The sequence below is a fragment of the Bos indicus x Bos taurus genome, chromosome 2, assembly GCF_003369695.1.
Source record: "Bos indicus x Bos taurus breed Angus x Brahman F1 hybrid chromosome 2, Bos_hybrid_MaternalHap_v2.0, whole genome shotgun sequence".
NCBI lineage: Eukaryota > Metazoa > Chordata > Mammalia > Artiodactyla > Bovidae > Bos > Bos indicus x Bos taurus.
In genome coordinates this window covers 124,838,499-124,866,468 of record NC_040077.1, presented here as the reverse complement: position 1 = coordinate 124,866,468, position 27,970 = coordinate 124,838,499, and the positions used below count along the sequence as shown (strand labels likewise).

At 45.7% G+C, this 27,970-nt stretch overlaps 1 protein-coding gene across 1 annotated transcript; it reads right to left on the bottom strand.

The window, feature by feature from the left end:
- Nucleotides 1–320: 320 nt before the first annotated feature.
- On the bottom strand, nucleotides 321–27,970 carry PTAFR (platelet activating factor receptor). The gene is made up of 2 exons (XM_027518920.1): nucleotides 27,348–27,970; nucleotides 321–3,529 (listed from the first exon to the last, which is right to left on the bottom strand). Exon 2 carries the CDS (start codon nucleotides 3,511–3,513, stop codon nucleotides 2,455–2,457), a length of 1,059 nt encoding a protein of 352 aa, XP_027374721.1. The 5' UTR covers nucleotides 3,514–3,529; nucleotides 27,348–27,970; the 3' UTR covers nucleotides 321–2,454.

Below are 27,970 nucleotides of genomic sequence, written 5' to 3'. Positions count from 1 at the left end.
TCCTGGCTTTTGTGTTGGGGCAACTTTCTCTGAGAAGCAAGGGGCAATCACAAGCTATCACCTCAAAAACATTTGTCTCTTTATTAAGCACTTAGCAAATGCAGACCCCCGTGCGCTTTATACACATCACAGCCATGTCTCCTAAAGTGTGCTGTGCAAGTCATGGGGCTCATGAGGTGACTGTAGATAGGATGCCAAGAACATTTTGACTTTAATAGTGACATTTTATGTTTATGTTTCCCTCTATGTGTGCCAGGTGGCATTCACCTTCATTTACAGTTTAGGTCTTTAAATAGGCACAAGTTTTAAAAAGTGACTCAATCTAGAGAAAAATATTTATTAAGCAAAACATACAGATGGTACATGGATCTTGCAAAATTCATGATATAGGTACACAAACAGATGAAATTCAAGAAACACTGCTTTAGCATACAAGTATTTATCTCCTTCAGAGCTCTTTTGGTTGCAAAGTAATCAATATTATCACTCATTCAAATGAACTTGAGCAAAATAGGAGGGTGTATCCTAACAAGGGAATCTCACAAGGACCCAAAGGAAGTGGCGCAGATTGGAGCGTTGAGAAGGACTGGGCAAGAGGGCTGGACGTAGAGCAGGGGAGCCAGCAGGTCCCTGGGGTCCCCTCTGGTCTCTGCTTGACTCTGCACATCTCTTCTCTCTGAGCAAAGCTATTATCTCTACTACATTCATGCAGATACCTTCCCCACCCTGCTGTGCTGGCGGCACACACACCTCACACACGTAGACACACACACACACTCACAGTTCCAGAGTTTATGTGCATTCAAGTGAGTGGCCTGCAGAACCTGAAAGAGCATCCCTGAATTTTGCTGCTTATTCCCGAGCGAGAACCTGTCTGGCCCCACAAGAGCCAGACACTCACTTCTCATCCCCTACTGGAAGATTTAGGGGGAACAAAGTCTCAAAAACAGAGAGACTCTGGGAGGAGCAGTCACCCTGACCAAGAGGTATCTGCTCCTCCTAACAACTCTGAGGTAGGAAATCCAGCTCGCAGTCCTTTGGCAGGAAGTGACACAGCCACAGCTTGAAACCGGGTCTGTGTGACACCAAAGTTCAAATCCACTCCACTGTTCACATGGTCACCTCTGCTAAGTCCAGCCCAAGGCGACTGGACTAAGCAGGTCACTAGCCCTTTGAGAGGCATTTATGAAAATCATCCCAGTGTGCCGGAAACCAGGATCCCAGCCTTGCAGGGACACTGGCTGGAAGGGAGGATGGTTTCTGGAAATCGGGGCAGGCTCCTCCAAGCCCCTGAGTCTGAGGCTGCTGGGTTCACACTGCAGGTGCTCAGGGTGCGAGAGGAGGATCCGACATCCAAAGCTCCTCAAGAGAAGTTTCCCCCTCTCTTCTGCACTCAGAGTTCAAAGTGCCTGCCTTCCCTAGGGATTATAGTTGCTCCCCTCACCTCCTAGGAGCTAAATCAGAGGGGCCTCCCAGAAAGTGAGGCAGGGAGGGGAGATGACAGGCTCCTTCCACCCTGGAGGCCTCACCTACCCGCAGGCACTTCTTAGCCTGAGTGTTGTTTCCCATGGAAGCCTCCAGGCATCACAGTGGCCTGGAGGGCCCCAATTTGGCTTTGACGGGCCTTGCCCGTCCACAGTGGGTGGCTGCCTCACAGGAGTTACTTTCTCAGAGTTCCTTGTTAAGACAGACAGTGGAAGTGGCAGTTGAGTTTCTCCCGCTGCCCCAGAGCTACCCCAGGCCGGTGGAAGAGACGCATCTGATTCAGGAGAAAGGCTCCCTGTCCTAGTTTTTGGTCCATGCATGTTCTATCTTTGCTGGTCACCACTCAGTAGAGGTTTATACATGATTTAGGAAAATGTTCCACCAAGCCGGGTGGAAGTGGCTCCCCTTTCACCTGGGGCCCTCCCCTAGGAAGTGTCGCAAAGAATTGTGAGTGCCTGTGCCTGTGAGTGGAGACTGGGTGGGATCTTCCCAGCTCAGAAGTCGATCCCAAAGACAGTGCCATAGCCAGGGGCGCATCCCTTTCCCCAAAGCCCTTCTCTGTCTTTTCAGTGATAACAGGAGTGGTGGGCCAAAACTGTGGGCCTGACTCATTTGGGACTGCCACCTTGCTGGCGTGAACGGGGTGACTCAGGGTCTGCTCCCAAGGACTGCCCCCCTGGTCCTGACATCCCTTCCAGAGCTATCACACTGGGATGACTCTGCCAGCCAAGGTTATATGGCATGTGTCCAAAGGTGGCTGAAGGGGCTCATTCAAGTTCTGAATTTCCCAGCGGTCTGGTTCTGCCAGCACCCCCACCTTGGTGAGGTAGCCTCCATACCTAACCAGCCACCAGTGCCCAGGGAGGAGGTGCCAGGACCATGGCAGACACCCCTTCCCTCCCCCACCCCTCAGGTCAGTCGATGATGTCCATGGAGAAGAAGCCTCCGGGCCTGGCTCCAACAGTTAGACTAATATTTGAGGGATTTGACAGGGACATCTTTGAGCTGCACGACCACTTCCGTGCCCGTCTCCGAGGTGGCCCGGGAGCACTTCCGGCTCTCGCGCATACTGTACAACTTCTCGGTGAGGTGCTTGCGGAACTTCTTGGTGAGGAAACAGTAGATAATGGGGTCTAAGACGCAGTTGGTACTAAGGAGGCAGAGAGTGACCTGATGTGCATCGTTAATCGCCTGGTGGAAGTCGGTGTCCTGGAAGCCCAGCTCGGCCAGGGTCCAGGGCAGCTGCACGAGGTGGTGGGGCACGAAACAGATGATGAACACAGCCAGGACGGTGCAGACCATCCAGAGCGCCCGGCGCTTGACCTCGGCGTTGCGCTGTATTTGCACCTGCTGCGTGAGCAGCGTGCGGATGATGACCAAGTTGCAAAAGAGGATGATGAGGAAGACGAGGAAGAAGCTGAACACCAGGAAGATGTGGATGGTGAGGACCGGGATGCTGCCCTTCTCGTAATGTTCAAAGCAGCGTGTGATGTTGGCTGAGCCAGTCTTGTTGGGCTCCCTGTTGGTCGAGTCCAGGACGAAGAAGTAGGATGCTGCGCCCACAATGGACACCCAGATAATCAGGGACAGAAGGATGCCACGCTTTCGGGTGGTAGCCTGAGCAGTCTTGATGGGCCTTGTCACTGCCTGGAAGCGGTTGTAAGTGATGACAGCCAGGAAGGCCACTGAGCAGTAGGTGTTAATGAAGAAGAAGCAGCCAGCCAGGTTGCACAGGAATTTGGGAAGAATCCAGTCACCCTGGTTGTAGTAGTAGACGATCCACAGGGGCAGGGTGACCAAGAAGAGCAGGTCAGCCATGGTGAGGTTCACCATGAAGATCTTTATCTCGTTGAATTTCTTGGAAGGGTACAAGCGGGCAAAGACCCACAGCACGTAGCTGTTGGCAATGACCCCCAGCACAAAGACGATGCTGTAAAAAATTGGGAAGAGGGTGTATCGGAACTCTGAGTCCACACGAAAGGAATTATTTGGCTCCATCTCTATGTGCTGGAAGTAGAGGCTGGTCATAGGATCCTGTCTGTTCCTGAAAGACCACATAGGGATTCTGGTCAATGAAGGGCCAACATGGTACTTTCTTATTTACTCTGTTCAAGACTCCTGTTTTGCACACTTTAAAAACTCTAAAATTGATGGCATTTTCCAATTAATTGACAATGTTTCTTCTTCCTACATAAAATAATGGTGTGTTTTTAAAATGAATGGCCTCTGAGATTCAATAAAATCAGTGGCAGTGGAATTTCTTTTCTCTTGTTTCATTTTAAAACATATCTTTTTATCCTTGACCTCATTTTGACTTAAAGTTTTAGGTAATCTATTCCTGGTGATGAAATATATAAAATTTAAAATATTAACTTAAATTATAATGATTTTAATTTTGTGACAAAATTTGAATATTTTTGTACTGATGAAATTTGAGATAGAAATTTTGATGATAAACTGTTCTATGTTAAAAAAATAATTTATGTGCTCATACAAAATCTGGAAAATACAGAAGTGTAAATTAGGGTCACCCAGAGAACGAAATAGCAGCTATTTATTAGAAAGAACAAGTTAGATCTGATTGTACTGACATGGAAAGTTGTCCCTGGATAATGTTATTAAGTAAAACAAAATTTAAAAAATTGGTATGAACTCATTATATATGTGGATATTATATAGAAAATGGTCTAGAATGATATACCTCAAAGTGTGTTGACAAGTAAGTAACTTCTAGGAAGGTGAGGTAGAGGTTGTGGGAAGGATATTTACTTTATACTTTTTGTTTGTTTGAACTTTTTAGGAGCAATGTTTTGCTTTAGTAATTTAAAAAATTTTAATATAATTTTAAAATAAAAGCATAGTGGAGAAACCCAAAAGACACTGCTTTAACAAAGCAATCAAGAGTAGCATCATTGTTAACAAAACGCAGCAACATCAGGTACGCCTGGTATGATGTACTGAAAAGCACTCATCGCTTCAGTGGTATTTTTGTCAAAATGCAGAATCTCAATTTAGTCATGAGAAAACATCAGACGAACTTAAATTGTGTGACATTCCACAAAATAAATGATCAAAAGTGTCAAGGCTGGGACTTCCCTGGTGGTTCAGTGGTTAAGACGCCGCACTTCCATCGTAGTGGGCCTGGGTTTCAACCTTGGTCAGGGAACTAGATCCCACGTGCCACAACTGAGACCCAGTGCAGCCACATAAAAAATAAGGTCATGAAAGAAAGGAAAGACTGAGGAGTTGTCATAGGTCAGAGGATACTAAGGAGACATAGGACAACTAAGTGAGACATGGGATGCTGGGTTGGTATCTGAGGGAAGAAGTGGTGAAGTTCAAATAAGGTCTATAATTTAGATAACTCGGTATCCATGTTCATGTCCTGGTTTTGATCACTGTACTGTAGTTTATGAATTGAGAATGTTGCGTGAAGTCCATACATGAGCTCTTTATACTATTTTGCAACCTTTTTAAAGGCCTAAAATTTAAAAACAAAAAGTTTTTTTAAAGTATGGTTGATCCTTGGACAACACAGGTTTGAACTGTGTGGGTCCACTTATACATGGATTTTTTAAAAATTAAATACATACTACAATACCACACAATCCATGGTTGGTTGAATCCACAAATATGGAACCCCATAGAGGGAGGGCCGACTAAAATTATAAGCAGATTTTCAATTGCGTGGAGGGTTGCCTCCCTTAGCTCCTGAGTTGTTCAAGATTCAACTGTATATTAAAGAAGATTAAAGCTAGCCATAATCACACTAATCAAAGTCTGGTCCATTTTCAACAGTTCATCACTCCCATCCACTCTCCATCAAAACCAGTGTTTCCTCCCCTCTACTCTTGTTCCTCTTACTATGGTGCCATCGCATAAGCTTAGAAGCACCTCTGATGTTTGTGTTGCAGCTGAGGGGATGGGATGGCAAGAGACTCAGTTGGGATTAAGCAAGGCCTGAAGTTCATCATACATATATCACAGCCCAGAGAAAAAAGTAGGGAACTGACAGCGAGAAGCAAGGAAGACAATACTTAGGAGCGGACTTCCCTGGCAATCCAGTGGTTGGGACTCCATGCTCCCAAATGCAGGGGGCACAGGTTCAATCCCTGGTCAGGGAAGTAGGATCCTGCATGCTGCCCACCCCCCCCCCAAAAAACCCAAAACACTTAGGAGTACCTCTTTTGAAGCTAGGCATTCTGCTCAGTGCTTCCACAGTCAGTACTTCTTTGAGTCTCACAAATTCCCTTTGAGATAGGAAGTAAAATCCCCATTTTACAGAGTATAGTGTGGTCATGTGACTTGTCCAAGGTCACACAGCATTATGGAATGGAGCCAGAATCTCAAATCTGGTTCATTCATACATTTATCCAACAAATATTTCTGCGCTCCAACTGCATGTCAGGCTCACTGCTAAACACAGGAGAGGCAGAATGAACAGGACAGACAGGACCATGCCCTCAGGGAACTTACAGTCTCCTAGGGGAGACAGACAAAGGCAATGTAAACAAACTCAGTTGCTATACAAAGAAAATGGGGTGTTGATATGAAGAAAAAAAGAGATCTACTTTGAAAGAAAGTGACACTTCTGTTGAGGCCTGAAAGAGGAGCCGAGGAAGAGTGCTCCAGGTAGAGGGATCTGTGTGGGTCTAGGACTAGGGCAAGAAAGAATTTCAGGAACGGAAAAAACAGCCATTTGATGACCCTTGACCTGACGTCTGGCTGCAGTTCCACCTTCATCTCGTGCCACCTTCTCACGGGGCTCCAGCCAAAATGGACTTCCCAGGTGGGTCTTCAAGCCCACCCAGGACTCTCCTGCCTGAGCCGGCTGCATGCACACCCATGCCCCTGCCTGGAGCGCTCTTCCGGGTCCACATATACTTCCACCTGGCCAGCTCCAACTCTTGCTTCAGACCTTCGCTTCATTTCACTCCTTCACGGAGTTTCTCAGTCAGCTCCAGGTCAGGTCAGGTCCCATCTCAAAACTCCCTGGACTTCTTAAATCGTAGCTCGATTGTCATCATATTCTTGTTTGTATGATTGCTTCACCCTCTCCCACTTAACTGTGAGCAAAACAAGATCAAGGACTTTGTCTATTCTACTCTATTCCCAGCACCATGAACCAATAAATAAAAAGAAGAGGGGGCTTCCCTGATGGCTCAGTGGTAAAGAATCCACCCGCCAATGCAGGAGATCCCTGGTGTGGGTAGATCCCATTTGCCATGGAGAAACTAAGCCCATGCACCACAGTTATTGAGCCTGTGATCTAGAGCCTGTGCTGTGCAACAAAAGAAGCCAGAGCAATGAGAAGCCGACACACCTCAACTAGAGAGTATCCTCTGCTCTCTGCAACTAGAGAAAAACCCGCTCAGACACGAACATCCAGCACAGCCAAAAATAAAAAATAACTAAATTTAAAACCAAAAAAAAAGTTTAAAGGAATGGGTTAGCCTTGTTAATTACACCCACCCTTTAAGGAGCCCCAGAGCATTGGAAACACTTGAAGACGTCTAGGGATACTTCCAGGTGAATTTAAAGAAATCAAAGGTTGTAACTGGAATTTTGTTGATTGATAAACTTTTTGTTCTTCGCTCCATTTAGTATGGTGGTGGTTTGTCTATGTTAGCTGAATAAATGTAGGTTCCATTATTCAAACACATCATTGTGATTCCTTTAAAAACAAAAAACTCACCCTCCAGTAAAATTGTAAATTACATCAGTTCGGTTCAGTCGCTCAGTCGTGTCTGACTCTTTGCGACCCCATGAATCGCAGCATGCCAGGCCTCCCTGTCCATCACCAACTCCCGGAGTTCACTGAGACTCACGTCCATCGAGTCAGTGATGCTATCCAGCCATCTCATCCTCTGTCGTCCCCTTCTCCTCCTGCCCCCAATCCCTCCCAGCATCAGAGTCTTTTCCAATGAGTAAATTACATAGTTGATTTTAATTACATAATTCTTTAAATTTCTACCAGAGTACTGTTGATTCACAATGCTGTGTTAGTTTCAAGTATGCAGTGAAGTGAATGAGTTTCACACATACATAAATTGCTTCCTCAGCGGCAAATTGCTAGCTTCTACTCAGCTGGGAACTTTCCCACTCCTAAAGGTGACCTATCCTGCCATTTTATTTCAAAGGTACAGGATAATAACTCACAAAGAGTGGTCCATGTGAATGAGGGACGAGAGAGAGCTTTCAGGGGATCCATGAGGTCAAAACAATCATCATAATAATACCAAGACATTATTTGTCCTTTTCACTGTGTTGACATTTGTGCTAATGTTACAAAAGGGTGAATAAAACTGCTGATTCCTTAGCACCAATCAAGGCAGAGATACCAAATTGTCACAGGTGCCATATTCTTCACCGCCATGCATTCCATGTTAAAAAAAAAAGAGAAGCCAATTTCACTTTTAAATGTCCTTGATAAAGAAAGGAAATTATTTTATTAAATCTTAAGTACACTTCTTTTATTTTAATTTTTTCATTTCTTAAAATTTTTATTTTTTAATATTTTTCTTTTTTGGCTACCCTGAATCTTAGTTGTGGCATGCCAGATCTTTGATCTTTAGTTCCATCATTTGGAATCTTACTTGAGGCATGTGGAATTTTCAGTTGCAGCGTGTGGGATCCAGTTTCCCAACCAAGAATTGAATCTGGACCCCAGTGCTGGGAGCACTGAGTCTTAGCCACAGGACCACCAGGGAAGTCCCTACACATCTTTTTAATAATCTGTGTATCAGAATGGGAAATACATAGGAAACATCACTGCTGCAAACTGGAATACAGTGGTTGTCTTCAGAAAAAGACCATTGTGCCATTGTTTGAGTTGTGAGCTGAGCCATTTTTCATATCACTGTTATCACTTGAAAAAATGACTGGCGAACTACGGTGTTTTCAGAGACTTGAGTATCTGGCAGACTTTTTCTCAAATATAAATAAAATGAACCTGTCTCATCAAGGAAAACAAATGACCCATTCTTGTTGCCAATGATAAAACTTGAACTTAACAAGAGAAAACTAGAAGTTTTGAAAAATTGTTTCTGCCAGCATGAGGTTGACAGCTTTCCAGCAGCTAAAGAATGTTCTGATGAGCTTTGTAGTTACGTTAATAAATGCAATTTTTATACCTTATAATTGTTGTTCTTGTTTCATCGCTGAGATGTGTCTGACTCTTGGCAACCCCATGGACCGCAATGCTCCAGGCTTCCCTGTCCTTCAAACACCTCATAATGAAAGGTCAATACTTGGAAGACCTATATATCTCAGTGAACCAACGTTTTCCAAAAGTGGAAAACATGATGTTTCCAAGTTACACAGAGGTAAAAGATTCAAAGGGCAAGATAGACCAATACATCACATTGCTAACAGATGACAAGGGACTTCCCTGGTGGTCCACTGGTTAACCTGCCGATGCCGGAGACACAGGTTTGGCTCCTGGTTTGGGAAGATCTGCGGAGCAACTAAACCCGTGTGCCACAACTGCAGAGCAGTGCCTAGAGCCGATGCTCTGCAACTAGAGAGAAGCCACCTCAAGGAGAAGCTCACGCATTGCATCTAGAGAAAGCCCGCCCACAGCAACAAAGATCCAGTGCGGTTAAAAAGTTAATAGATAAATAAGTAATGTTTTAAGACAGAATATCATCAATTAGTCTGAAAAACTCCATAAAAATATTTCTCCCTTTACAAATTAATAGCTGTGGGAAGGCCGATTTTCTTCGTATGCTTCAACCCAGTGTTATCACAATAGATTGAATGAGGAAGTGGCCGTGAGAACCCAGCTGTCTTCCATTGAACCCAATATTAAAGAGATTGGAAAAGAAAAATGTGAATTAATGCTACTCTTTTCCCTAAATTGTTTACGTTTTGAAAACTTTAGTTACTTTCTACTCAAACCATGATTTATGTTAACATGAACTGAGTTTATTATTGGTTTCATATTTAAAAACAAAACGTTTTAGAATGTCATTTTTGCTTTTGAATAGAGTAAACATTGGGAGATATAACCCATGTAAACAAAAGTTCCCTGGAGCCCTCAATAATTTTGAAGAATATAAAGAGATCTCGAAACTAGAAAATTTGAAAATCAATGCTCCATCATGTCAGCTCCGCCTCCTTCCCTTCATTTCTGGTGAGCCTGAGATGCCCCTTCATCTGGGACTCCCCTTGATTCTTTTTCCTGCTGGACAAAACCCTCATGCCTTAGCGGACCCTGTTCCTGGGGTCTGAGAGGTGGGGAGGCAGCCCACAGATGGACTGGGCAGTGTGTGGTGCTCACTGTGGGTCTTTAAGGAAGCTGCATCCCTAACCACCCCCACCCCCAACCCCTCTCCCCAACCAAGTCCCTTCCTCTTCTTGGGTTTAGGCTCCAGTCCAGCAGGGTAGGGAAAACTCCAAAGTGATCTTTCTCCAGACAAAGGACTCCACCCAGGACACTCTCCTGGGCCCTGACCCCTGTACCACGCCTGTCCAGGCCTGTTGAGGAAGTCTTCCCTCCCAGATCAGAATTACAATAAAGTTTGTGAGGTGTTCACCTGGGTACAAAATTTAAGGGAGCACCAAAAACCTCAGTAATCCAGATAAATAACATTTTAACGCAATTTTAAAGAATCCCAATCAGTATTACTGACTCTTCCTTTTCCCTCAGACTCTAATATGGCCCTGCCTGGCACTATTATGCAGACTTCATTGAAAACTTTGGTATTTTGTTCGTCATGGATTTAGGGGTGGGATGGGGTTTTGGGGGCATTAATCGATTATTCAAAAAATACTCTCACCATGTGAATGGGGAATACCACCTCACAGCGCAGCTCACCCATTCGGTCACTCACTCACACCTTCACTGGACAAGCTCACAGCTGGGCAGTTCTGAGGCCTCTGAAAACAGACCTTGTCTCTGTCCTTCAGGGACTAACAGGACATTTTCAAGAGAGAAATGCAGAAACAGATAAGTGATAACTGAAGGACAGGGAAGCCTGGTGCTCTGCAGTCCATGGGGTCACAAGGAGCAGGACACAACTTAGCGACTGAACAAGTGTTATGGTGGAGGTTCTAGATGTCAGGGTCATTCTGAGTGGTGCCCACGGCCCAGACTGAAGGGTCCAGAACAACTCCTGCTTAGGCTGAAGGAAGAGAAGGAGTTAGCCTGATGCAGCTGGGAGAGAGGAAGAGACCTGGAAGAAAGCAGAGAATGTGCCTTCTTCTCGGGGAACTTGAGAAGATTGGTTTGGCTAAAACTGGAGAAGGGAAAGGCTACCCACTCCAGTATTCTGGCCTGGAGAATTCCATGGGCTGTATAGTCTAGGGGGTTGCAAAGAGTCAGACACGACTGAGGGACTTGCACTTTCACTTTTCACTAAGGGGATGGGGTGGTGGTGAGGATAGACAGGACCTACAAAGTAAGCATCATCAGTCTACTGAAGTAGGGTCTTGAATTTTAGGCTAAAGGAGTTTGTACTTGATTCTGCAGAAAACAGGGAGTCATTGACATATGTAGCATTTTGTGTTTATGGAAGATGACTTTGAGCATTGTGTTGTTCAGTCATTAAGTCTTGTCTGATTCTTTGCAACCCCACGGACTGCAGCACACCAGGCTCCCCTGCCTTCACTAACTCCTGCAGTTTGCTCAAATTCACATCCATTGAGTCAGTGATGTTATCCAGCCATCTCATCCTCTGTTGCCCCCTTCTCCTCCTGCCCTCAATCTTTCCTAGAATCGGGGTCTTTTCCAATGAGTCAGCTCTTCATATCAGATGGTCAAAGTACTGGAGCTTTGGCTTCAGCATCAGTTCTTCTAATGAATATTTGAGTTTGATTTCCCTTAGGATTGACTGATTTGATCTGGCAGTCCAAGAGCCTCTCAAGAGTCTTCTCCAGCACCACAGTTTGAAAGCATCAGTTCTTTGGTGCTCAGTATTCTTCATGGTCCAACTCTCACATCCACTTGACTATTGTGTACAGAACAAACTGGAGGGGCTTCAGGCCAGAGGCAGAGAGATGGTGAAAAAGATCATTGCAATTGTCCAGAGAGCTGGAGGAGGCTTGGACCATGGCAGATCATAGGGAAATGGATGGCTGTGAGAATGATTTGGAGGTAGAATGGACAGAACTTAGTGATGCAAGGGACAGTGGTTGAGAGAAAGGGAGGAGACACGAATGGCCAGGTTTCTGACCCAGATGATTAGAGCTGGGTAGAGTCTGTCTTCACAGAGATGACACTGAAGAGGAAGAGTGTGTGGGTAGGGAGGAGGAATTCCATGGGGGACGTGTAACAGGGATAGTACCTAAGAAACACCCAGGAGGATCCTAAAGAGCCCAACATCAAAAGAGAAGTCAGAGGAGGAGGGAAAACCTAGGAAGGAGGTAGGGACAGGGTGGTCAAGAGGTAGAAGGACCAGGGTGGGACCACACTGGAGTCCTCATGCGAAGACAGTTTCAAGAGTGTTGGAAAGTGGCCAGTGGTGTGAAAAGCCACAGCAAGACCCAGCACAGTGCAGACAAAAAAGCAAACACTGCACGGGCCACTCGGAAGTCTATCCCTCGTGATCAGAGGGAGAGCAGTTTCCTAAGTGCGAGCGGAGGCGTGAATGAGAGGCAAGGAAGTGGAACATCAAATTCTCGTTCAAGAATCTGAGCTGAGCAAATAAATGCTGTGTGTGGGCCTTGTGTGTATCCTGTTTTAAACAAACTATGAAAAAATATTTGCTAGACAACTAGGAGAACTCCAATACAAAGTATTAGATGGAATTAAGAAACTGATGCTGGGAATTCCCTAACAGTCCAGTGGTTAGGATTCCACACTGGTCAGGGAACTAAGCTCCCTCAAACTGCACAGCACAGCCAGAAAAAGAAAAAAAAATGATGTTAATTTTGTGAGGTTGTAATTTTGATATATTGGTTATATATTTTTAGATTTTTTTTTTTTTTTTTTACTATACTGCCCAGCATTTGGGATCTTAGGTCACCATGGACTGAACCCACACCCACTACAGTGGAAGTTCATAGTCCTAATTCCTGGACCACCAGGGATGTCTCTAGTTTTAGATTTTAATTCCTGATCTATTATACACACAAACTAAAGTAGTTATGCGAAGAGCCAACTCATTGGAAAAGACACTGATGCTGGGGAAGATTGAGGACAGGAGGAGTAGGGGGTGACAGAAGATGAGATGGTTGGCTGGCATCACTGACTCAATGGATATGAGTTTGAACAAACTCCGGGAGACAGGGAAGGACAGGGAAACCTGGCGTGCTGCAGTCCATGCAGTCACAAAGAGTCTGACACAATTTAGCAACTGAACAACAAAAAGAATTTACAGGTAGGATTATACAATATCTCGGTTTTGCTTAAAAATCTTCCAGGAAAAACACATCTGTGGGCTAATCTCACGTGAGAAGCATCTTCCCAGGAACCCAACCTGTGACAATGTGTACTTGGGTCTGTCTGACCCCTGATCCTCCCCAGTCCACACGGCCCCACAGGAGGCCGAGCAGAAGTAGGCCTCGTTCTTCCAGACACAGGGCCAGAGTCAGTGTGGAAGTCTCAGGCGGACACCCTGCCTTTGCTTGGAGCCTTGTCTCTGGAGCCTCCAGTTCCCACCACCCAGACTCTTGCTGCTTCGGCTACTTTCCTTCTAGTTCCAGGTCCCCAGGTGACTCCCACTCCCTTGGCCCTCGTTCCGAATATGGTGCGCAGAAGTCCCTTCGCATCAACAGAACCCTTGAAATCACCCAAAATGTAACCAGCCAAGTTTCCTCGGGGTCTGGGACTCATCCATCCACACTTTCATTCCTGCTTCCCTCCCTCTCTCTGCCTGGTTGACTACTGGTCATCCTTTAAGGCTTCCGTTCCTCCAGGGAGTTTTTCCTAAACCTCCCTGACCCTTTCATACCCTTTCCTCTCTCCCCAGGCCTGGTTAATGCCCATCCCCTGGGCTCCCAAAACTCACTGAAATTGCCTGTGTGTGTCCTTCCAGCACTGGGCCATAGCTCCCAGAGGACCAAGACCGTGTCCATTCATTCACCTGATACCCAAATGGGTGCCCAGAACTGTCCTGGGGACATTGTGGGAATAAAACAGGCAAGATTCTTGCTCTTAAGGAGCTATACTCTAGATGTGGAAAACAAACAAAAATAAGGAGAGAGATAAAAGAACAAGGTAATTTCAACTTGTGATATATTCAACAAAAGAAATAAAAAGTTTGACGTGATGATTATTGGATGGGGGCTGCTTAAAATAGAGTAACCAGGGAAGGCTTCTCAGAGGAAGTGACATATAAATGAAACCAAAGGCAGATCTACTGTGAAGCCAATGAAGCATAAACTTCAAGATCCCTTCCTAGGCCTTGAAGTTGTTCTTAATTGTATATTAAGGCCTTGCTCTTAATTGTATATTTATAATTTCATATCTTTAATTTAAAGAAGGCCCCCCAAATTGTATAAACTTTAGAGTCCTACAAAACCTGTATCTTCTCATGGCTAAAATCTAAAAAGTGAGAAGAAACAAGTCAGGAGAAAATGTAGATGAAGAAATGTACTCCAGGCATAGGGTATCATGTGCAAAGGGCCTGCAGTGGGAATAAATTCATCGTACTCTAAGCCGAAAGTAAAGGTGTCAGTTTCAAAGAACTGAAAGGTCAGTGTCTCCAGAGAAATGAGAAGAGTAGGATAGAATGGGAAAGACTAGAAATCTCTTCAAGACAATTGGAAATATCAAGGGAACATTTCATGCAAGGATGGGCACAATAAAGGACAGAAACAGTAAAGACCTAACAGAAGCAGTAGAGATTAAGAAGAAGTGGCAAGAAAACACAGAAGAACTGTACAAAAAAGGTCTTAATAACCTGGATAACCATGTTGGTGTGGTCATTCACCTAAAACCAGACATTCTGGAGTGTGAAGTCAAGTGGGCCTTAGGAAGCATTACTACAAAGCTGGTGGAGGTGATGGAATTCCAGTTGAGCTATTTCAAATCCTAAAAGATGATGCTGTGAAAGTGCTGTATTCAATATGCCAGCAAATTTGGAAAACTCAGCAGTGGCCACAGGACTGGAAAAGGTCAGTTTTCATTACAATCCCAAAGAAGGGCAATGCCAAAGAATGTTCAGACTACCATTAAAATTGTACTCGTTTCACATGCTAGCAGGGTAATGTTCAAAATCCTTCAAGTTAGGCTTCAACAGTACATAAACCAAGAACTTCCAGATGTACAAACTGGGTTTAGAAAAGGCAAAGGAACTAGAGATCAAACTGCCAACATTTGCTGGATCATAGAAAAATAAGGGAATTCCAGAAAAATATCTATTTTGCTTCATTGACTATGTGAAAACCTTTGACTGTGTGGATCACAACAAACTGTGGAAAATTCTTCATGAGATGGAAATACCAGACCACCTTACCTGTCTCCTGAAAAACCTGTATTCAACTCAAGAAGCAACAGTCAGAATCAGACATGGACTAACAGACTGGTTAAAAATTGGGAAAGGAGTACATCAAGTTTGAATATTATCCCCTTGCTTATTTAACTTATATGCAGAATACATTGTGTGAAATGCCAGTCTGGATGAAGCACAATCTGGAGTCAGGGTTGCCAGGAGAATTATTAATAATCTCAGATATGCAGATGACACCACCCTTATGGAAGAAAGCGAAGAGGAACTAAAGAGCCTCTTGATGAAAGTGAAAGAGGAGAGTGAAAAAGATGGCTTAAAATTCAACATTCAAAAAACTAAGATCATGGCCTCCAGTCCCATCACTTCACGGCAAATAGAAGGGGAAATAAGTGGAAACAGTGACAGATTTTATTTTCTTGGGCCCCAAAATCACTGTGGACAGTGACTGCAGCCATGAAATTAAAAGACGCTTGCTCCCTGGAAGGAAAGCTGTAACAAATCTAGACAGCATATTAAAAAGCAGAAGCATCACTTTGCCAACAAAGGTCCATATAGTCAAAGCTATAGTTTTTCCAGTAGTCATGTACAGATGTGAAAGTTGGACTAATAAAGAAGGCTGAGCACTGAAGAATTGGTGCTTTCAAATTATGGTGCTGGAGAAGACTCTTGAGAGTCCCTTGGACTTCAAGGAAATCAAACTAGTCAATCCTAAAGGAAACCAACCCTTTAGGATTGAAATCAATATTCACTGGAAGGACTGATGCTGAAGCTGAAGCTCCAATACTTTGACTGCCTGATGCAAAGAGCCGACTCATTGGAAAAGACCCTGATGCTGGAAAAGATTGAAGGCAGGAGGAGAAGGGGATGACAGAGGATGAGATGGCTGGATAGTACCACCGACTCAATGGTCATGAGTTTGAGCAAACTCCTGGAATTAGTGAAGGACACAGAAGCCTGGCATGCCACAGTCCACGGGGTCGCAAAGAAAGTTATCAGACATAACTTAGCAACTTAACAACAACAAGGATGAGATCAGAGGGCAACAGACCCCAAATCTCTCTTATGCCACAGTAAGAAGTTTAGATTTTATTCTATAAGCACTGGAGGACTGCTGGACTATGTCAAGCAGATAAGCAGCATAATCCGACTCTCTCTGGCTGCTGGGCAGAGAATAGATGGTGACGAACAAGTGTGGAAGCAGAGAGACTATTTCAGAGGCAAGAGACAGGAGTGACATGGACCAGAAAGTAGCATTTCCAATCCCTCTCTCTATCCCCGCACCCAATACAAACTTGGCTAGAGGGGAGCTTTTATTTTATTTATTTTTTAGTTGTGGCATGTGGGATCTAGTTCCCTGACCAGGGATGGAACTCAGGCCCCCTGCATTGGGAGCTCACAGTCTTAGCCACTGGACCACAAGGGAAGTCCCCAGAGTAAGAGCTTGATAAACATCTGTCTAGTAAGCAAATATCTAGCAACCAATAACATCAACTCTTGTGAGATGAGAGCTGAAAGAGGGTGACCCAAGAGGATGGTGGAGGCCTATCTCTCCAGTAACTAAACAGCACAGTGGCTGCCGGCCCCTGAGAGCAGCCTCCAGAGAAGGCAGGCTGAGCCCTCTACAAACTCATGATGCAAATTGTGGTCCGTTCACCAGCAGTATTAGCATCACCTGTGAGCTTTGTTAGACATGCAGAAGCTGACTCTACAGCAGACTTGCTGTTACAGCATCTATTTTAACAAGATTGCCCAGTGATTCATATGCACACTGAATTTTGAGCAGTACTATGCCTCAACACACTGCCAGCCACATATTTGCCTGTTCTAACACCTTCCATGGCTCCGCCCTGCCCAGGACCAGGTGCAAGCTCCTTTCCCACCTCCTCTCTCACCAGCCTCTACTGCCCCTTGCCCTCTAATCACACTGAATTTTTTTTTCCTGATATGGCTGCATTAGGTCTTAGTTGCAGCACGTGGGATCTTCACTGTGTCTTTGGGGATCCTCTGTTGTGGTGCACAGACTCTCTAGTTGCACCGCACAGGTTCAGTAGTTGCAGTGAGAGGGCTTAGTTGCTCCATGGCTTGTGGGATCTTAGTTCCCCGACCAGGGATCGAACCGGCGTCCCCTGCATTGCAAGGCAGATTCTTAACCACTGGGCCACCAGGGAAGTCCCCACACTGAACTTCTTGCTGCTTCTTTAAAAACGATTTCTCCTCAGACCTCGGTGCCCGCACACATGCCACGGCCCCTCCTGAGAATGCCTTTTGCCTATCGCTTTACCCAGGAAAATCTTACTCATCTTTTAAGACCTAATCTAAAAGAGGGCTTCCTTTGGAATGCCTTTTCTGATTGCCCCAGACAGAACGAGTTGCTGCCTTGCCTGGGTTGACATGGTACTGAGCACAGCTGTCAGCATAACATGTTGTAAATATTGATTTCTGTGGCTGTTTCCTCACCAGGCTGAGAACTTCTTGAGGTTAGAGACTAGATCTTTTTTATCTCTTTTTTCTCAGTGTCACACACAGGGGATCGAATGCATGAACGACCATGCCCTGATGATTATTTAGAGGAAACTGGCATAAACAAAAGGTGTCCCGTCTCCCTAGGGGAGACATAGCAGATTGCGGAAAAGGCCTCTGGAGTCAGAAATACCTTGGTTGTTACCTGACTCTGCATTTGCTTACTGTGTGACCTTGGGCAAGTGACTTTACCTCTCGGAGCCTGGATTTCCTCATCTGCACAATCTTATAACCCTAACAAAAGTTCCAAAAATAAGCATACAAAGTTGCCACAAATGGTCAGGACTTTCTCTCACTGTTGGTCTCCAAGTGTCTCCAATCACTTCAAGTGACTTTCTCTCACTGTTGGTCTCCAAGTGTCTCCAATCACTTCAAGTGTCTCCAGTCAGTTGAAGACAGGGGAGGGGACTATGGATCACCAGTGACCTTAGGGTCTCTAACATATTGCCTTTCCTGCCAGCTCCAGACACAGCACTGGGCTAATGCCAGCAAAGCTTTCAACAACTCAGGAAGGGAATGAGCATTTAGAGGGAGAAGGAGGCAACTCTGAACCACTCAACTTAACAGGCGGGCAGGGCCACCCTGATGGATCAAGTCCAGGCAGCAAGCTCAGGCCCAACGTTTAGCTGAAGCTGGGCCAAGAGGGTATAAATATTCATGAAGACAAGAAGAATTCTACCATCTGTATCTCCCACCCTCTGCCCTGCAGACTATTCAGTCCCAACTCCCACTGGTACCAGTCTCATCTGTCTGCCAACAATCTGGCCCCTAGGGGACCTGGAGAAAAGGCTCCTGTCCTCAGCTGGACCGTTAGAGGGGAGGAACCACTGAGATCTGGGCAACAGGAAGTGTGTGCTGGGTACTTCCCCAGTGCGGACTGTGGGTTGGAAAGTTGTGTTTACCAGTCAGACTGGCCCCTAATATTGTGGGGCCATTTGGGGTCCAGAGTACAAGCGTCTAAATATTTATAAGCTAAAAATCAGTCATATCTAAGTTCATCCACATTCCATGCCTCAGCAACTCCTCACCACCCCGCAAGCCTGGGAGTGTGGGAGGAACTCAGGCTCTGAGGAAGCACTCTCGCCTGGATTCAAGGACACCATGCTCTGTGGGGGACGATGTGGCCGGGGGGTGGTGTAGGAGCCACCCACCTAAGCTGAGGGCCTTGAGCATCGTTTACTAATTAAATGAACAGACACCTCTTACCCATGATCATAGTTCCTTCTCAAATCAGCCTCACAAAGTGAGTTTTACAAAATGCCCATTTTTCCAGGGAACGAAGTGAGGTCAGAGAATGAAACAGACTTGTCCACAGTCACATAACTGGGAAATGGCTGATGAGATTTTGAACTCCAAGGCCCAGCCTGTCTCTCCCAGGCCAAGCTGTGGCCCCTGCTGGAAGCAAACCACTCTGTGGCCGACTCCTCCACTCACAGACCTGTCCTATGGCCCGAGAGCAGGCTCTTCAGAGGCTGCAAGGACCCAGGAAGAGATGCCTTTGACCTGGGGCCCTGCTTTTCCCTCTGCTCCCCAAAGCGGGGAATTGAATGGGACCATGGAAAGGAGAGTCCGCTCTGTATCCATCTCACTCCTGCCCGGCAGCGGTGAAGTTGGAAGCAAATTCTGGTTCAAACACTAAACTCACTCCATGACTCTGGGTCTCTGTCTCCCTGTTGGTAGAATGAAGATTTTAAAAGGGGCCTAAGACTCTGTATCAGTCTAGAGGGGTGGGGTGGGAAGGGAGATGGGAGGGAGGTTCAAAAGGGAGGGGATGTGTGTATACCTATGGCGGATTCATGTTAAGATTTGACAGGAAACAGCAAAATTGTGTAAAGCAATTATCCTTCAATAAAAAAAATTAATAAAAAAAGAAGAAAGAAGATAAAATGGGCCTAAGAGAGAAGGAAATTAAGAAAACGATCCCAGGGGACTTCCCTTGTATTCCAGTGGTAAAGAATTTGCTTGCCAATCTAGGGGACTCAGATTTCCAGCCCTGGTCCATGAAGATTTCACATGCCTCGAAGCAACTAAGCCCGTGTGCCACAACTACTGAGCCTGTGCTCTAGTGCCCAGGAACCACAGCTGCTGAACCCACGTGCCGCAACGACTGAAGCCCACACACCCTAGAGCCTGTGCTCCGCAATAAGAGAAGCCACCGCAATGAGAGACCCACACGCTGCAACTCGAGAGTAGCCCGTGAAGCAACAAAGATCCAGCACAGCCAAAAATAAATAAGTAAGAAATAAATAAAAATTGAAAAAAGAAAAGAGGAAGAAAACAATCCCACTTACAATGGCATCAAAAAGAATCAAATGCTTAGAAATAAACTTAACCACGGAGGCAAAAGGCTTATACACTGAAAACTACAAAACGTTACTGAAAGGAATTAAAGAAGACACAAGTAAGTGGGAAGACACACTATGTTTATGGATCAGAAGACTTAATATTGTTTAAAGGTCCATGCTACCCAAAGCGATCTACAGATTTAATGCCCTGTTAAAATCTCAGTGGTATTTTTTGTAGAAACAGAAAAAAATCCTAAAATTCATAAGAAATCTCAAAGTACCCACAACAGTTCAAACAGTCTTGAGAAAGAACAAAGCTGGAGGCCTCGCACTTCCTGATCTCAAAACATATTAGAAAGTCCAATAATCAAAACAGGGTGCTATCGGCACAAAGATAGACATACAGAACGATGGGACAGAGTGGACAGCCCAGAAATGAATGCTCACATATACGGTCAAACGATCTTTGACAAGGGGGCCAAGACTACACAATCAGGGAAAGATAATCTCAACAAATGATATTTGGAAAACAGGATATTCACATGCAAAACCAGGAAGGTGGACTCTTATCTTCAATCACATACAAAAATAACTCAAAGTGGATTAAAGACCTAAACATAAGACTTGAAAGTATCAAACTTCTAGAGGGAAAGCTTCATGACATTGGAATGGGCAATGATTACTTGGGTATGATACCAAAAGCAAGAAAAGCAAAAAGAGACATTTGGAACTGTATCAAACTTTAAAAGTTCTGTATACCAAAGGAAACAATCAACAGAGTAAAAGACAACCTACAGAACTGTAGAAAATATTTGCAAATAATCATCCAGAATATATAAAGAACTCTTACAACTCAATAATGACAACAACAACAAAAATTTTAAATGGGCAAGGGACCTGAAGAAACATTTCTCCAAAGATATAAAAGGCCAGAAGCATACGAAAAGATGGGGAGAGAGGGATTGGGAGTTTGGGATTACCGGGTGCTAATTATTATACGGAGAATAGATAAACAACAAGGCCCTACTGGGTAGCATGGGGAAATATACTCACTATCCTGGGATATACTGAGGGAAACAGAGGACAGTGAAAAAAATATCCTGTGATAAACTATAATGGAAAATAGTATGGAAAAGAATATATGTATATATGTATAACTGAATCACTGTGTGGTAGAGCAGCAACCAACACAATGTTATAAATCAACTATAACTCAATAAAATAAATTTGTTTAAAAAATTGTCAAGGGGCAGGTGGGGAAAAGGCGTATGAAAAGATGCTCCACATCACTAATCTCCAGGGAAATGCAAATCAAAACTCCAACGAGATGGCACCCATTAGGATGGCCTCGCTCATCAAAACAGAAAATGACAAGTGTTGGTGAGGACGTGGGGAAATTGGAACAGTTGTGCACTCACTGTTGGTGGGAATGTAAGATGATGCAGGAAATTAGTATGAAGGTTCTTCAGAATGTTAAAAATAGAACTACCATATGACCCAGACATCTCATTCCTGGGTATATTTCTTTTTTTAAAAAAAAGTGTAAACAAGATCTTGAAGAAATATTTGTATACCCATGTTCACAGCAACACTAGTTACAATAGCCAGGAGGCAGGAGCAACCTAGATGTCCATCACCAGACAAATGGATAAACAAAATCTGGTAAAAGATTAATATGCATATAATAGAATACTATGCAGCCTGTAAAAGGAAAGAAATTCTGTCTTTTGCTACAACATGGATGACACTTGAGAATATTAATAAGTGAAATAAGCCAATCGCAAAAAAGACTGAATGATTCCACTTATATGAGGTTTTGAAAGTAATTAAACTCATAGAAACAAAAAGAATATTGGTTGCCAGGGGCTGGAGGAAGAGAGAAACAGGGAGCTGATGTTCACTGGGCACAGAGATTCAATCATGCAAGACAAAAAAGTTCTACAGATCTGTGGTACAACATGTGTATATAGTTAATAATACTTAAAAATCGTTAAGAGGGTAAATCCATCTTACATATTTTTATCACAAAGAATTTTAATGGGCCTCAGAAATGGCCGATTTGAAAATACACTGTATATTTTTAACTTGGAATCATATGGCTTAGCTTTTTCACTTAATAGCTGTGCAACAGTTAGTAAAAACTACTTCGCCTCTCTGAACTTCATCTATAAAATGGGAACAATAACAGATCTACCCTATAGAGATTTCCGTGAGCATCCAGTGAGACAGAGGATAGAAAGCATTTGAGAAAGGACAGTGGTTAAGATCACAGACTCTGGCATCAGACAAACCTCCATTCAAACTCTGCCTCTGGTCACGTCCTGGTTTCACGACCATAATCAAGCTGATCATTCTCTGAGCCTCAGGTCCTTCCACTGTATATGGAGCTCATAATATTCCAAGCACATAGTTCCCAGCATGATGCAAAGACTCAGTGAGTAATGTAGCCCAGTTTCAGATACTCATGACCAACAGCTCTAAAAAGCTGTATTTACAGGAAGTCCAGACCATCTGCTAATTAGATCAGATCAAATGTCAAAATAGCACCACTGTCATTGCAACTGCTCACATCAAGCTCATCCCAAGTTCTTCCCAGCTTGAAGCCATTTACATAAGGCTTCCAGATATATCATTAACCCTGAAGACCTCTCTGGTGGTCCAGTGGCTAAGATTCTGCTCTCCCAATGCAGGAGGCACTGGTTTGATCCCTGGTCAGGGAAGTAAATCCCACATGTGGCAACCAAGAGTTTGCATGCCACAACTAAGACCTGGGCAGCCAAATAAATAATAAGAAATATATTAAAAAGATAAAACCCTGAAAACTTCTGGGAACCAGTCATATAATTTTATGGCAACTGGGGACAGTTGGCAAAATGCTATCAGCCAACCCTTGATGTTTTTGAACTGTGGTGTTGGAGAAGACTCTTGAGAGTCCCTTGGACTGCAAGGAGATCCAACCAGTCCATCCTAAAGGAAATCAGTCCTGAATATTCATTGGAAGAACTGATGCTGAAGCTGAAACTTCAATATTTTGGCCACCTGATGCAAATAACTGACTCATTGGAAAAGACCCTGAAGCGGAGAAAGATTGAAGGCAGGAGAAGGGGATGACAGAGGATGAGATGGTTGGATGGCATCACTGACTTAATGGACATGGGTTTGGGTGGACTCCAGGAGTTGGTGATGGACAGGGAGGCCTGGCGTGCTGCAGTCCATGGGGTCGCAAAGAGATGGACACAACTGAACTGAACTGAATCCTTGTCCAAGACAATTAATTTTACCTCCATGAGCCTTTGTTTACTTATCTGTAAAAAAAATAAAAATAAAAAAATAACCCTAACCCTATGACATAAGGTTGTTGTAAGGATTGAATAGGAAATGCCTGATCCATAAGAAGAGCTCAATGAATGTTGGCTATTAGTCATACTTCTCTACCCAAGAAGGAGTATGGGAACCACCTCTGGTTCCCATATTTCTTGTGGATATCGCCTTCCTTCCGGGCTGGGAACTCCCTGGGTATAGGGCCTCGGGCATTACACACACACACACACACACACACACACACACACACACACACACAGAGTCACATTGTCCCTCATCCCTCACTTCTAAACCCTCTCACACCAGCCTCAGCCACTCCCAGCCCTTAGATTCCTGGAACCAGTAAAATACCATAGTTTAATCATTGCCCTTCTGTGAGTACTTAGTTTTCACATCTATCAGATGGAAATGATATCAACATTGACCTCACAATGTTGAGGTCAGTTGAGATTGAAGGCAGTTGAACCTCTAAAATCCTCAAGAAATAAGTTGCTACCCATTCTGGCCTCCTCTGACACTTGATATTTGTGCCTTGGCCTGCCCATGCCTTTGTGCCTCTGCTCATATCCTCCAAAAATTACCCCCTCATGGAGTGGTTTCATTACCACTTGTCCAGGAAGCAGAGGGAGTTGAGGGGCAAAGGAAAGGAGGAAGTTTCCTGATTTCTGGCGAATTCTGCACTAGGCTCCCCTTGGTTTCCAGTTCAAGGAGGCTAGGACCCCACTGGGCACGTTTATTGGTGAATGAACGGAGCTCCTTGTCTGGGGAGAGGTAGGGACAGGGTCTAGGGCCCCAGAGATGGGGGGTGGGAGGTGGCCTGGGTATCAAAGTTTCCCAGCTTTCTCTCTCACTTGGGGTCCAGCTGGTCCCAGGTATGTATATTACATTGATGAGACTCAGTCTCTGCTTGTCTCGACTCATCTGGCCTAGGACATCCCCGTGGGGTTGGGGGACCCTGAGCCTGGCCTGGGTCTCTCCTTCTGGCTTCCAGATACGCAGATAATATCCGTCTGTGATGCTTGGGGCTAGTGCACCGGGATGACCCAGAGGGATGGTATGGGGAGGGAGGAGGGAGGAGGGTTCAGGATGGGGAACACATGTATACCTGTGATGGATTCATTTTGATATTTGGCAAAACTAATACAATTATGTAAAGTTTAAAAATAAAATAAAAAAAAAAATATCCGTCTGTGAGTTACCCTCCCCACTCCTTGCCTCCTGGAAGTCAGCCAGGGCAAGGAGGGCAGGGAGGTGCTTCCTCCTCTGGGCTTCCGCAGCAAGGGCACACCCCTCTGTTATACCAGGAACCACTCTCACATCTTCAGGGCCTGGCCCGAGGGAAAATGTAGGGTACAGGGCGAGGGAAAACGTAGGGTACAGGGCGCAGGCCCTGCAGTCACACAGACCCTGATTTGCACCTGGCTTTGTTCTTTCCCAGCTGATCTTTGACCCTCAAAGCCTCTCTTCCTTCATTTGCAAAAAAGTAATGACAATAAAACCTTCCTCACAGGGTAGCTATATGTGCAGAATGAAGCAACTGATACACCTGGTTATAGCTCAGTAACTGGGAGCTCCTCCCCAAACCTCAGAAAATATTTGTTGCATGAATGAATGAGCAAACAAATCAGCCATGAACCAAAGCAGCCACCTCTCTTCCGTTAGAAGCAGCAACCAAGGGTGGCTGAAGAAAAGCATGAATCACGATTAGGAATTATGATCAGGGGACCTGGGCTCTGGCCTCAGCCAAGCCCCTAACCATCTTGAGTGAGTCTCTCCCTAGCTTTGAACCTTGGGATCTTCATCTGCACACGCCTCCCCACCAAGCTGAAACATTGCTATGAAAAGGAAGATTGCTGAGAGTAACAAAGGCTTTGGTAAACAGTCAAGAACTTAGAAAATCAAAACAGACTTTACCAACTGTGAAGGGCGCTGCACAGATTTTTGACGCTGTTCTCACATCAGCCAGCTGAGCTCAACTCCAAACCTAGATCCTGAAGTTCCCCCTTCTATAGAAATAAACAGGTGGGGAGGGGCTACTAAATGATAGTCTTCCCCCCACAAATTCTCCTCCCCCTACATCTTACAGACATACACACACACACTGGCTCTGGATTCTCTTTGGCTGAAGACATGAGGGAAGAATGGAGTGCCAACCTCTCAACTGGTTTGGTTGATGATCCTGCTTCTAGGAACTGTTGGGCTGGACAGGCCCACCCATAGTTGGCCACACTCCAGGCACTCATGGAAATATATACCCAGAGCCAGTTCTCCAGTCCACCCCACAGGCACACATGCACACACAAAGATAGCAGAGGCTTCTCTCCCCTCCACCATGCTGCCAAGGAACCCAAGAGCTGTGATCAGACACATGGCTGCACCGGGGGCCCAGCAGATACCCTTCTGAGAATGGGCTCCCCTCTGAAACCAGACACATTCTCCCTGGATCCATAAGGGGGCGTCCCCAGGCCAGAGCTTAGCTGGTGCCCCCTAGATCCATGGGGAGGCAGAGACCAGGACGGGAAAGAAGGGACTTCACTGGAAAAAATAAGCAGCTCTTTCTTGTCAACAAGGGCGAGTTCGCAGGCTTAGGATAGGGAGGAAGAGGGCATTCCATAAAAATCTTTCTATAAAAGGACAGAAAGAATCCCAGCCTCTCGTCACCCCGGCCCCAGCCCCCATCAATCCAGAGCAGAAACTCACTCCTGGAGGCCCATTTTGACATTACTACTGTAGACCAGTCTATGGGTTTCCCAGGGGGCGCTAGTGATAAAGAACCTTCTGCCCGTGCAGGAGACACAAGAGACGTGGGTTAGATCCCTGAAGGGGAAGATCCCCTGAAGAAGGAAGTGACAACTCATCCCAGTATTCTTGTCTGGAAAATCCCACGGACAGAGGAGCCTGATGGGCTACAGTCCATGGGGTCACAAAGAGTCGGACACGACTGAGCGACTTAGCCTACACACAGCAGAGACTGTGGCTTTCTTACCCAAACCTTCTTTGGACAGATGGGGAAGTTGAGACCCAGAGAAGAGAAAGGATTTGCCCCAAGTGAGCACAGAATCAGGAGCCAAGCTGGAACCAGATGCTGGACCTCAGGCTCACTGTCCATCCTCTTCCAGTACAACACACTACTTTCTCATTCCCCATTCAGTTCATGTTCCAAGACTGTATGACTTGCCAAATGCCACGTGAAGAGTAAGGATAAAATGAGGAACAAACAAACCCTCTTCCGTGAGGCATTTACAGTAAGAATAACAGTATTGGTACCAGCAGTAATACTGGCTCATGTCTGCGCACCAGCTTACTATTGACAAAGCACTTTCCCACCAGCCTCTTACTTCACCCTCTCCCGCCAACTCATAGGTCAGTACTTAAACCTCAGTAAGGAAGGAAGGGATGCTCCTGAATTGCCCAAGGTGCCAGCTGATAGGCAAGAGCTGATGCCAAAACCCCATTGCCCACTTCAGGCTCAGTCTCATCTCTTTCGGGGCTTCCTTCCTTCACTGTGTTGTCAGTACCTAAAGGCAACGATGTATCTTTCGTTTCCCTAACGCCCACACACACACACACACACACACACACATGCCAAGCACCTGGAACAGCTGTGTATTCAGTCAAGCGTTAAATCAGAGCTGCTTGAATGCTCTGGGTAGCAAGTCTGCAGGTTCCCTCATTCTTCACAAGTAAGTAAGAGTCTGAGCCGCAGCCGCCGTTCTCCATGGCCACATCTGACTTCCTGCCAGCAAAGGACAGGGGCTCCCAGCCTGTGCTCAGTCCCTAACACCTGCGACCTGATGGCGGGAACAGGTTGTGGGCCAGGACTCTTGTATCAGCAACCCTGTTATCTTCCTCATCACCCCCGCAGGAGAACCCAGCACCTAGTCAATTCCTAGATACCCAGCCCGGTACCTGACCCTTTGCCTCCCGACCTTCCTGCTGGGGAGACAGCACTGGCCTCATGTGGCACTCTAGGAAACGGAGGAGCAGGGCAGTGACATGGCCAAGGCCACACAGCCACGGAAGCAGACAGCACCCAGGCCCCTGAGATCTAGGCAGCCCCCCACTCATCACCACCACCACCACCCCCCAGGGAGGTCTCTGAGGTCACTTCAGAGCTGCCTTGACCTCAGAGAACCAGAGGTGGTAGCGGATTCCCTGGGAATGTCTAGTCACGAGGAAGTCCTTCTAAATGAGAGCCTCAGGTCTGGGGAAGATGCCAGAACCGTCCCTTAAAAACAGAAGCACACGTTTGCTCAGGCGGAGTCTAGGGGCAGGACCTTGATCTCCTGGGGACGCTGTCACACACCTCCCCCAAGCCGGGCCAGGGCTGGGACCCCCTTACCTGTCCAGGGGCAGTGGCTGCTGCTGCGAGGTCTGAGCATATCGGCAGCTGCAGGCTCTGTGCTGTCTGTAATTGCAGAAGTAAGGAAATAGCTCACATCACTGCCAAGTCACCCCCAGGAGGAAATGCCATGACCCCAGGGCCCCATCAGCGGAAAGGACATGCTACAAAACCTCGAGTTGGGTCACCCAGGCCCTGGGTGCCACTTGGAGACTTCGCAGAATGCGGGGCAGGGTGGGGTGTGGGCAGCGGCCACCAGGAGAGAGTAAGGTGGGGGAGAGACACGCCGCCTAGCACGATTGTGAGCAAGAGGAGCTGTGAGTGAGAAAGGAGAATGTGAGAGTCAGGGGAGAGGGGTTAAGAGATGGAGAGAGAGAGAGGCCCACAGAGAGACCGGCAAATGTAAACAGAGACAGATGAGAGGGATGAGGAGAGTCGAGGACAAAACCCAAGGGAGTGACAGAGAAGAAGATGACACAGATAGTGAGAGGGCCTGTGTGTGTGTGCGTGTGCGTGCGTGTGTGTGCGTGTGTGTGTGTGTGCGTGCGTGCGTGTGTGTGTGTGTGCGTGTGTGTATGCATGAGAGACAATACAAAAGAAAGGGAGCAAAGGAGGAAAAGGAG

What these genes read in the sequence shown, in the direction of transcription:
- PTAFR (XM_027518920.1), bottom strand. Translation starts at nt 3,513, where the DNA reads ATGACCAGCCTCTACTTCCAGCACATAGAGATGGAGCCAAATAATTCC.